Source organism: Pelodiscus sinensis, chromosome 2 (assembly GCF_049634645.1).
Source record: "Pelodiscus sinensis isolate JC-2024 chromosome 2, ASM4963464v1, whole genome shotgun sequence".
Taxonomy (NCBI): domain Eukaryota; kingdom Metazoa; phylum Chordata; order Testudines; family Trionychidae; genus Pelodiscus; species Pelodiscus sinensis.
Genome location: NC_134712.1, coordinates 65,758,204 through 65,769,635, shown reverse-complemented (window position 1 = coordinate 65,769,635; position 11,432 = coordinate 65,758,204). Strand labels below are relative to the sequence as shown.

General features: G+C 44.9%; 1 protein-coding gene across 1 annotated transcript; it reads left to right on the top strand.

Moving 5' to 3' along the window:
* The first annotated feature begins 1,302 nt into the window (after positions 1 to 1,302).
* MRPL15 (mitochondrial ribosomal protein L15) lies at positions 1,303 to 11,221 on the top strand. Its single transcript, XM_006112193.4, has 5 exons — positions 1,303 to 1,522; positions 4,612 to 4,769; positions 8,477 to 8,642; positions 8,986 to 9,109; positions 10,665 to 11,221. Exons 1-5 carry the CDS (start codon positions 1,412 to 1,414, stop codon positions 11,000 to 11,002), a joined length of 897 nt encoding a protein of 298 aa, XP_006112255.2. The 5' UTR covers positions 1,303 to 1,411; the 3' UTR covers positions 11,003 to 11,221.
* Positions 11,222 to 11,432: the final 211 nt, after the last annotated feature.

Sequence of the window (11,432 nt, the reverse complement as noted above, 5' to 3'; positions counted from 1 at the left end):
GATAATAAACTGTATCTACCATATGAAATGGAGATGTTAAAAAAAGTCTATACAAACTGCAGTCTTATTAAGATGTTATTCAATCTATTTGTTCTCTATTAATGATATGTCCCTTGTTGCTTTCTTGGCTGAATTAAAGAAATTCTTTGGCACAGACTGAAAAAAATAATGCTCCCTATTCATCTCAGTATGTGTTATGCTGTTATGCTAGTTCCTATTCCGAACTACCGAGGTGTACCGGTAGTTCGGAATAGGAAGCCTAGTTCGAACTACCTAGTTCGAGCCCCGTGTAGCCGCGCTGCACGGGGTTCGAACCAGCGGGGTTTTAAAAATGGCGGCTCCTCGCTTATGCAAATGAAGCCCGGGAAATTCAAATCCCGGGCTTCATTTGCAAGTGCGGTATGCCTACATTACCCCCCTAGTTCGAACTAGGGGGGTAGTGTAGACATACCCTGAGATCAGCCTGTTTTCTTGTGTGAGCCAGTATTAGAAGATGGAGTCAGTAGGTTTCACAGATATTTAGTAACAGCAGGGGAATGGTTACATTCTGGATTGTTGGGATCCCTTTATGCTTTGGAGGAGAGTGTGCTGTAGTGGGCACAGACCTTTCTATTTCTCCCCAAGATTGACCTCCTCTTTCCCTGTCATCTTCTCCATTTCGTTCTTGTTCCACCTCTTGTTCCTCGTCAGTTCTATTCTCCTCACCTAGCTAGTTTCATGATAGAAATGTAGCCTGTTAGTCTGGTGTAGCTGAAACAAAAAACAGGACTATGTAGCACTTTAAAGACTAACAAGATGGCTTATTAGGTGATGAGCTTTCGTGGGCTAGTTCCATTCTTCATTCCTGAAGCTTCTCATTCCAATTTGTGTCTCCTTGCCCAGAAAGTCCTAGTATCCTTCCAGCCTATGAGTCCCAGTTTCAAGCTCCTCCCCTGCTCCACTAGTCCCTTTTCCCAGCCAGTCCCACACTCTACCTAGCTCTTAGGGCTAGTCTCTTTGCCGCCCTAGCCATTCCCATTTCCTCCCATTCTGTTAGGTGCTGCACAAATACAAATCAAGACACAAACCCCTGCACCTAAGAGATTACAATCCAAGTATAAGAGACAACAGATGGCTACAGAGGACAGGGAAACAATAGCTGCCTCCCAAATGGTGTTCACTGTTTTCACGATGGCACAGTCACAAGCCGCAGAACCAGAGGACACGCGCTATCCTGCCGCGTGCCACAGAGCAACGCCCCTCCCCCGCCCACTTTCTTCACTTCCCAGCCGCATCTCCACCCCGGCCCTTGCTCAGCCCCGCCCTCCGCGACCAAGGCGCGGCGCGACAGTTGGGAGGGAATTCCGGTTGCCGTAAAGCGATGCGCGCTGCGCTTTTTACCCTTGCCGGGGGCGTGCTGTGAGGAGCGGCCATGGCAGCTGCGTCGCGGGGCGGCGGTGGGCCTCAGGCCCTGGAGCTACTGCGCGCCCTGCCCAGGGTCAGCTTGCTTAACCTGAGACCCAACCCCGGCGCCAGGAAAGCGGTGAGTGCCGGGCGCGGCTCAGGCCTTGACTGTCGGGTAACGAGTCAGGGCCCGCAGCGGCGCCGCTGGTTATTGTCTCCCTCGTCCTCCCCCCGCCAGTCTGCTTGGAGGCCCCGGGGGTTGTGGGATCCACGCCAGGCCCCGACTCTTGCGCTTGCAGGTTGCCCCCGAAGTCCTGTCCGTGGGGCGGGGCCTTGGCGTTTAAAAGCCGAGAAGCGGGCTGAAAAAATTCTGCCGCCTTTCTGGGGTTTTGGGTACTCGCCCCGCTGGAAGCTGAAATTTATAACCTACAGCTACATTGAGAGTTGCTAATTCGGCCTGATTCTCTTCTGCTGGTGCGGATTGGAATCGCTCTTCTTTTTACTTCATTGAGGTGCGGGGTTTTTCAGTAGCAGGCTTCTGCAGTGGGGATGTTAAAATGCATTTATTTCGGTAAATGCGTAACCGGTGAATTTTTCAGCGTTTACATGGGGGGGCCCAGTGTAGGCAGTGCCTGCTCTCCCTTGCTCTGCTGCCTCTGATACAGAGGTGGGGTTTGGGGGAAAGTACTGTGTGTGACCTTGACAGTTAATCTGGAGGCCCAGTCCCGTCCGTTAACCGTTTACACTATCGAGGCCCTACTGTGCAGTGTTTCTAGGACTCCATAAACACTAAGAAGGTTGACGAGGAGTCCTGTGGCACCTTATAGACTAACTGAAGTGTAGGAGCATAAGCTTTCGTGGGCAAAGACCCACTTCGTCAGATGCATCTGACGAAGTGGGTCTTTGCCCACGAAAGCTTATGCTCCTACACTTCAGTTAGTCTATAAGGTGCCACAGGACTCCTCGTCGCTTTTGCAGATTCAGACTAACACGGCTACCCCTCTGATACTAAGAAGGTTGAGTAGCATGGGCAGTTGGCGCCTTAGTTTGCCAATGTTTGTAACTGAGGGTCTTCACTTCTATTTAAGGCTCAAAGGGAAAAAGTGCTTTTGGTTAGGTCCATGATAGTTTTAATTCTGCTGGTATACTGACTGAGCTTTTATTTATTATCCATTTTTGTTATGTCTACCTGTGCTCACTAAGGCCATGTCTACGCAGGTGTGTGTGGTTTTTTTTCTGGTACAGGCATATTGGTGACTATACTGGCAAAGATACTGTTGTGCAGATTCACAGTACACCAGCAAAACGTAACACTTCTAACAGTGTAGCTTATTTCATCATTCCAAACTTTTTGAAACAAGCTCTGTTGATAAAAGTACAAGTTTGCTGGCATAGACTGCGATTCTGGCTGTGTGCAATAATTGACCCACAGGCTGGATGCAGTTCACCATAAATACAGCAGTAGTGGCCCGCCAGGGTCTGTTTACTTGCTCCTCCAAAAGTATGGGTGCTTGTAGCTTCTGTTGGCTGTGGACCACCATTTCCAGCCAATGTGAGCTACAGGAAGCAGTGTCCCGATCCACACCCACTTCCTGAAGTTCTCATTGGCTGGGAACAGTAGTCCACAACCAACAGAACTGCAAGTGCCCATACCTGTGGAGGTATAGGTAAATACTGTGGTGGTGGCCTGTCAGGGACTTACTCTGGTGAACTCTGTGTCTTATTGCCCACCCCTGGTCTGTGCTAAAGATTTAGAAGATCAGGGTAGGAAGAGATCTTTGGAGGTCATCTAGTCCGGCCTCTTGCTCAAATCAGGACTAACCCCAGCTAAATCATTCACCCAGGACCTTGAAAAGCTGGCCCTTAAAGCTCTAATGGTGGAGATTCTATCACTTCCTTAGGTAACCCATTCCAGTGCTTCACCACCCTCCTGGTAAGGATGTTAAAATGCAGATATCAGGCTAACTGTATAGATCAATGGTTCCTTTTTGATTTTTGAAAAACCCTCCCCCCAAATAGCAGCAAACTTGTTGAGCAAAAGGAACTGAACAGGGCAGCAAAACTTGATTGGGGGTGAAGGCTGGGTCACCTCACGCTCTCTCACCTGGAATTTCTTCATGCCCCCCAGTTTGGGACCTCATGGTATAGATGATACCGTTTGTATCGACTATACGATTAGTCAGTAGGACTGTTTTGCAGAGCCTCAGCAGAGGTAGCTCCAGGAGCCACCCTGAGCAGTCCTGGCTCATGCCAGCTCCAGGAGCCACCCATGCTGCAACTCTGCATTTTAAATGTATGGCCTCAAACAGTCCCCCACTCCCTGTGTTCCCAGTGCAGCTGCTTCAGCCTTTGAAATGTACAAGAGCTGCCTAGCTCTTATTACGTTTAAAATGCAGAGCCGCAGTGGTCCTGGACCAGCATGAGCCAGAACTGAGCCGGGCTTGCTCAGTCCTGGCTTGCGCCGGGTCCAACAGCCCCTGTCCATGGCGCGGGGTCCCAGAGGGAAGCTGGGGTACACACACCCCGTGAACAGGGGCTGTGCTAGAGCAGCCTCTGCCTGCAGATGGCCAGGGCTGCTGTGGACATTGGCTGCTTTGCAGCAGCACACTTCCACCCCCCACAGGATCCTGCAGAGCTACCAACAGCAGCACAGAAATAAGGATGGCATGGTATGCTATTGTCACCCTTACTTCTGCACTGCTACTGGGGGGGTGCTGTCTTCAGAGCAGCGTACTTGACTAATAGCCACTGCTCTCAGTGTAAAAGTAAGGGTGGCACTACCACAATACACTCAAATAACCTTGTGATCCCTATGTAGCTCCCTTTTGGATCAGGACCCTCAATTTCAGAAGTGGTGGTCTCCCATGTGTACTGTGTATAGTATAATAGGGTAAAAGCAAAAACAGCCAGATTTCACAATCTGTAATTTTTTTTTCATAGCTGTGAATTTGGTAGGACCCTACTACACCAATGTAAACTGTAGTATGTACATGGCCTTACTCTAGCTTTGCATATCCATGTAGACTTTTAGCCATTTGATTAGGTAACGATCTAGAATCACATTTTGTTTAATGTTCTCCTTTAGTTCAAGATGTGGAAATGCTTAACTTTTCTCACCAGTCTCACACAGTTCATTAAGGAGCAGTCCTATATTTCCCCAGAATGTACATTGGCAGTGCTAATGCATCCATAGTGTAATAGCTGAATGTATGAATTATTGCTTTGAAGGAAAAAAGACGTGGCCGTGGAAGACATGGGGGTAGGAAATGTGGTCGAGGTCATAAAGGAGAAACACAAAGAGGAAATCGTCCCCGTTTGGGCTTTGAGGGTGGCCAGACTCCATTTTACTTGATTATTCCAAAATATGGGTATAATGAAGGACACAGGTAAGTTTACTTCCTAGATTTATTTCAAGTAGAATGTCATTTGGTTTTATCTTTCTTCTGGATTGGCTGCCAAAATTTAATTTTGTGAAAGTGGCTGCACATGAGACAGTCTCCCCTTTCAGTTACTCAGCTGTCTTCCCCCAATGTGTCCCACTGTCCTCTTCTCATTCCTCACACTTTCTGTAACTTGGAAACCATTAATCTCTCTCTCATCTCTCACTATCTGAACTCTTTCCACTTTATTATCACCACTCCTGCATTCATCTTAATCTGAAGCCTATTGGCAGACTCAGGGATTCTAGTAGGTTTTGGATCAACCCTATAGGGTTCAGCATCTCTAGAAGATCACCTCCTCTTCCTTCAGCTCCTTGCCAACCAACCCTAATCACAGTAACTTTTCCTTTGTGATAGTAAACTCATAGAAGTGTAATACTGTAAGGTACCTAGAAAGATCATCTAGTCAATCTACCTGTGCTGAAACAGGATCAACTATGCCTAGACCATGGGTTTCAAATTCACTGTCTGTGGGTCATCTATGGGCTGGAACATGTTTGCAATCTGGCTTGTGGGGTGGGACTTTCCCTGTTCCCCAAACTCCACCCTTTCCTATCACTGCCCTCCAATTGCACCCCAGCCCCTGAAGAACGCAACATTGTGATTACTGTAGGAAACCTGGCATGGGGCAGTAGCAGTGGTTGGGCCCTTCCACGCTGCCTAGGAAGATAGCCAAGCACTGAAGCAATCTTTACACATTGGAAAGCCTTTCATGAGAAGTTAATCTAAATCTCCCTTGCTACAGAAAAAGCCTATTATGTCTTGTCCTGCCATAAGTGGACATGGTGAACAATTGATTATCATCCTTTTTATATTATCCCTTAACATACATGAGAACTGTTACCTGGTACTCCCCTCATTTTTCCGTTCTCAAGACTACCCATGCCAAAGTGTGTGAGAGAACCTTAAACTATGCAGAAAAAGCTTATCTAAACCATTTTTGTAGCTGTCCTCTAGACTGTGTTGGATTTCTCTACATCTTATTGTTGCTAAAGGGTACTGCAGGTGAGACATCACCAGAGCCAAGTAGCATCACTGGAACAATTACCTCATGTCTTAATATGAGTGTACTATGTAATACACACCAAAGTGATACAGGTTGAAACTCCCTAGTCAAGAATCCTCGGCACTATGGATGTCTTCATGTAGTCAACTATACGATTAACCAATAAGCCTGGTCTTATTAGTTAATCTTGTCAACTACACACATTTTCCACACACCTCTCCCCCCCCCTTGCTGCTTCTGTATCGGAGTCGGTGCCCATGAGAAGCTAGTTTAAAAGCGGCTCCCCATGAGCACCGGATCCGCTTTGCACGCCCCCGCCATGTAGCTGCCTCTGAGAGGCTATCTCTACACTGCAGGTTTTTTGCGGAATAGGAAATGCAAATGGAGCACTCATTTGCTTATCATCTTCCAATCCTTTTTGCAGATAAGGTTTTTGTGATTAAAAAGCCCTGTGTAGATGGGGAATTTGTTGGTGGGGAAAAAAAACCTTTTGCGCAAGAGCCTGTAAACCTCATTTTTTGGGGAATAAGGGATCTTGCGCAAAAGGGTTTTCCTCCCCCCCCGACAAATGCCCCGTCTACACAAGGGTTTTATCGCAAAAATCTCTTCCACAAAAGATCGGAAGAAGATATGCAAATGAGTGCTCCATTTGCATTTCCTCTTGTGCAAAAAACCCACTGTGTAGACATAGCCATAGAGAGGCAGCAGTGTGGCGATGATGGGGGGGAGGGCAGGCTGGAGTCAACATGCATGAGAAGCCGGCTTTCAAGCCAGCCCTCCCCCCCCCCCCCCCCCCCCCCCACGTGTATCGGCTCTGTGGACCCTCCTGTCCTCTTTGCTACCTTCTACAGAGGCAACAAGGCAGGGCGGGTGGGGGCCAGTGCTGTGGGGAGCTGGCTTTAAAACCTGGTTCCCCCCCAGCACAGCCTCTGTGGTACCACCTGTTCCCTCACCTCCAGATTGCTGCCTGAGTGGTGCAGTTGGCTGGCTTATCCCCCAGGGATGGCAGGGGCTGCCTGGCCCAGCCGCCAGTTCACCAACCTGGGAACCTTACTTGTGTAGTCACTGGCAACGTCCAGAGCCCTGTCTGCAGCCAGCCGTTCTTACCAGTGCGCCTGTCTCCCTGTGATCTTTATGCAGTGTAACTGTGCCTGCTAGCAGCCTCCTCCCTTAGGCTATGTCTATACTACCCCTGTTTTGTGCAAAAAAAAATTCAAAAAACTCCTCTTGTGCAAAAATGGAGCCTCAATTATGCCAATGAAGTGTGGCGATATTCCACGCTTCGCCTCATTTGCATACGTTTTTGCAGAAAAGGCTATAGTGTAGACATAGCTTTAGTGTTTTATGAGAGTCGTATTCCAGGCAAATTCAATTATCCTGGCACAACCAAAACCTTACTTTGCTTAAGTAATAAGAGGAAGCTGCATACAAAATTTAATGGTCCTAGCTCTTACCATTTAAGAGGTGTTCTTGAATAAACAGACTCACAGGTGGACAGAAAGACACACACATTTTCTCAAATGGATAGTAGAAAGCCATTCAAGACTGAAGGAAATGCTTCATTAAAGTTAGGTATGCCATGTCTACCATTTTCCCCCTTATCCATTAGGCTTGTTATCCTTAGGGGTGTAAGTGACTAGATGACTACCTGATAAGCCTAGGCTTATTGGGTAGTCAAGCTGACTAGTCACTTCCCCCTCTTGCTGCCTCTGTATCAGGGGCAGCAAGGGAGGGAAGCAGGAGCCAGTGCTGGGAGGAGGCCGAGGTACAGTGGGAAACGTAAGCAGGGACTGCTTGAGTCTCCACAAGGCCCTTGCTACATTTCAAAGGCAGATACAGCGGGAACCTGGGGCGAGCAGGGATTCAAGCAGTCTCTGCAGGCAGCTGTTCCTCGTTGTGCCTCTGCTTTTTAAATGTAGGATAGCAAGCGCCCTGCCCCACCCCTTAAAAACTGCTTAAAAGCCGGTTCTTCTCTTCCTCCCCACCCCCCCTGCACTGTCTCCGCAGAGGGCAGCAGGGAAACAGTGTGATTGGGGATTCAAACAGTCCTGCTCACTCCAGGCCCACTGCTGTCCCCTCCCTTTGGAATGTACAAGAGCTGCTGTGGCTCTGGTACATTTCAAAGGGAGAGGCGCAGTGGGATAGTGAGCACCCCTCCTTATCGACTAATCAAGTAGTCAATGAAAATTCCATTGACTACTCAGTTAGCTGATTAATTTAAATGTAATATCCCTAGTAAGGAGCTAGGATGAGGTGCTTTACTCATCTAGGGTCCCAGCCACTGGCTACAGGGCTCTGCAGCCGTTCCCCACTGTGGTCCTAGCGTGGGACAGTGAGAGACATGGACAGGGGAAGTGCTGGGCCCCTGGGTAGGGGGGGCCCCTGAGCATTGGGCCATGCAAAGCCTTAGGATGCTGCAGCATCTCCCCCAACTAGGGTTGTGAAAGGTTAACTGGTAAACATCACTCTAATGCTTACTAGCGGCAGTAGGGACTGGAGCAGCTTCCTGCCCATCCCGAGGATGGCAGGCCTGGGAGTGTGGTTAACCAGTCAAATGTTGTTTAACCAGTTAACCGATTAAATGAGATTTTACCATCCCTATTTTCAGTTTCATATTTTTCCGTCCTAAACGTCTTTGCCTTTTCAGCCGCAGGCGCCAGTATCAACCCCTCAGTCTCCAAAAGCTGCAGTACCTTATTGACTTGGGTAGAGTGGACCCCACTCAACCAGTTGATTTAACTCAGCTCACCAATGCCAGAGGGGTGACAATACAGCCACTCAAAAGAGATTATGGAGTCCAACTAGTAGATGAGGTATGTCTGAAATACATTATTCTACTGGTAGTGTAAAGCCTGGTTTTGTGTTTTGTTTTGTTTCGTTCTCCTCTGCTGGAAGCATGATTACTTTTGCTTGTAAATAGAAGGCTAATTACCGTAAATTTGTAATGCTAAATCCACTAGAGGGCACTATGTAGTCATGAAAAGGTGGACAATGTTATGATTTGCAAGATGTTTTGTTTCTTCTTTTGGAAGAGTAATTGTTAAACCATGTAACAGGATATTGTATAATTCAGTTTTTGTATTTTATACTCTGTAGAGAGATTAATATGGCTACCAAAATTATTCATTTAATCTAAGCACATATTGTAATTTGCAGGGCTCAGATATCTTTTCAGCAAAAGTAAATATTGAAGTACAGATGGCATCTGAGCTAGCCATTGCTGCAATTGAAAAAAATGGTGGTGTTATTACAACAAGCTTCTATGACCCACGGAGTTTGGGTAAGAATTTGCCTCTCATCCCCTCAATTCTTTTGGGATGATGTGTGTTTAAATCTAAATCCTAAATCTAGACAGCATTGGAAAGACATTCATTCATTCATTCATTCTTTTTTTTTATTCCAGTAGGAGTGCTGTTAAATCAATGCATTCTAATAGAGATCTGCTACTCTCATAAAAGCAATACTAATTCATTTTTCCATTATTTACAGCTTTCTTCTCATCCTTACCTAGTAACTGATACCATATACATTGAGTTTAGGGAAACTACATTTAAGCAGTTTAGATTTGGGTGTAAGGTTGCTTTTAGGTGAAGGGTCAGGGAGGGATGTGTTACACAATTCTGTAGCTTTTTTTTTTTTAAACAACTATCAACATTATATGCATATTATATGTGGGGAAAAATTGATAGTGAAAGTTCAGTGCTTAAGCCCTTCTTTAAGATCATACTAATATGCAGAACTCCAAATCATGTTTTGTAAATTCTTTCATTCAAAACTAGCACTCTTCTTCCTGGAAAATGGTCCCGTTTTTTTGGCAAAAAGCCAATTTATGGACTTGAAATGTTTTCAGATTGTAAAAATGATTTGTTTTTGGATCTCTTTCTGAAATAAAAGTTTGAGCATGGATTTACCCCCAAATAAAATAGCTATCACTTCTTTACAGAGTTTCAGTGAAGTATGATTTCTGTTTAGCTTGAGTCTGTATTTTGCCCAACATTCAAATGTACTATCTACTGTATTAATGGTGGTTACATTCATAAACTGAAAGCCAGACATGAGCCTTATTGAATTAATTGTATTATGTTGGTCTTGTCCATTCTTTTAAACCAATCAAAAAAAAACAAACCCTGACCATTTTAATTAAAAAAAAAAAAAAAGGACTGTTCCCATCCTTAGAGATATTCCCAATAAGCCATTTGGCATTTCTAAAGAGAGATTCTTATTAGGGCAACATATTTGAGAGTTCTAAACTCACAAATCAACTGGTTTGATATATGCAGCATTGTTGTAGTTGTTGACCCCAGTAGCTGTCGACCCCAGGTTATCTGAGACATAAGTTGGGGAGATAATGGCTTTTATTGGACCAGCTTCTGTTGGTCATCCACTGTGTCTCTCTAGCCCTGTTGTGACAGTCCTACACTAAAAGCAAGGCCTTTTAAGTACATGGTAATCTTCTAGTTCAGATTACTATACCATAGCTTTCTTTCCAAATGTGGCATGCTATCAATATTTGAAATGTTATTAAAACAGTGGTTCATGCAGATCATTATAAAACTGGAGTATAAATCAGTTTTTTTAACAATATTTCAACTGATTCATTTGGATTATTCCATTTAAACAAACAAATTGATGGTTGATATCCCAGACTAAGAAAACATGAAGAGATTATCTCTCTAATTTACCTGCGACAAATTCATTCAGGTGAAATAATCTAGCAAGAGACTTCATGTATATAGTAGGCTTGTCCTTGAGGAAATATCCTCTAATGCTTTTGAACCTTGATTTAAAAACTGCTATCCCTAATTCTTTCTTTCTTCTCCTTTGCTTGCACATAGAGATTTTGTGCAAGCCAGTACCTTTTTTTCTGCGTGGCCAGCCTATTCCCAAGAGAATGCTTCCACCTGAAGATCTGGTTCGCTACTACACAGATGTCAAGAATCGTGGTTATCTAACAGATCCCTCAAAGATTCCAGAAGCCAGGCTTGAACTCGCCAGGAAATATGGTTATGTTTTGCCAGACATAAGTAAAGATGAACTTTTCCAAATGCTAAGCACACGCAAGGACCCTAGACAGATTTTCTTTGGTCTTGCTCCAGGTTGGGTGGTAAACATGAGTGAAAAGAAAATCCTGAAACCAACGGATGAGAGGTTGCTAAGATACTATAGCTCATGAATTCTGGGACAACTGCAGATGTACAGGAAACATCTGGATATGAAATAATGGATTAGAAGTGATGTTTGTTTTAAAGCACATTCTTATTGTACTAGTCAAAACATTAGTATACACTTGACTGTATAATACTAAAGGTACATCTTTGTTATATTGACTCAATACCATATAGTCAAAAGAATAGTCTTTCAAAAATAAATGTCAAAATTTCTCTTGCTGTGATTTGCGACTTGTTTCTTTGATTAAAAATATTTTGATTCTCTTATTCTAAAGAATGCTAGCCTAAGGAATAGGTTGTGCCAATAACTTTTCATTTATTTCCCAAGATCAACTTTTAATCGGTACTTCCATCCAACGTTTTAAAGCTTCTTAAAAAAAGGTGAAATGCAACTTGTAAACCACACTTCAGAATTTATTCAGTCCACACTTCAGA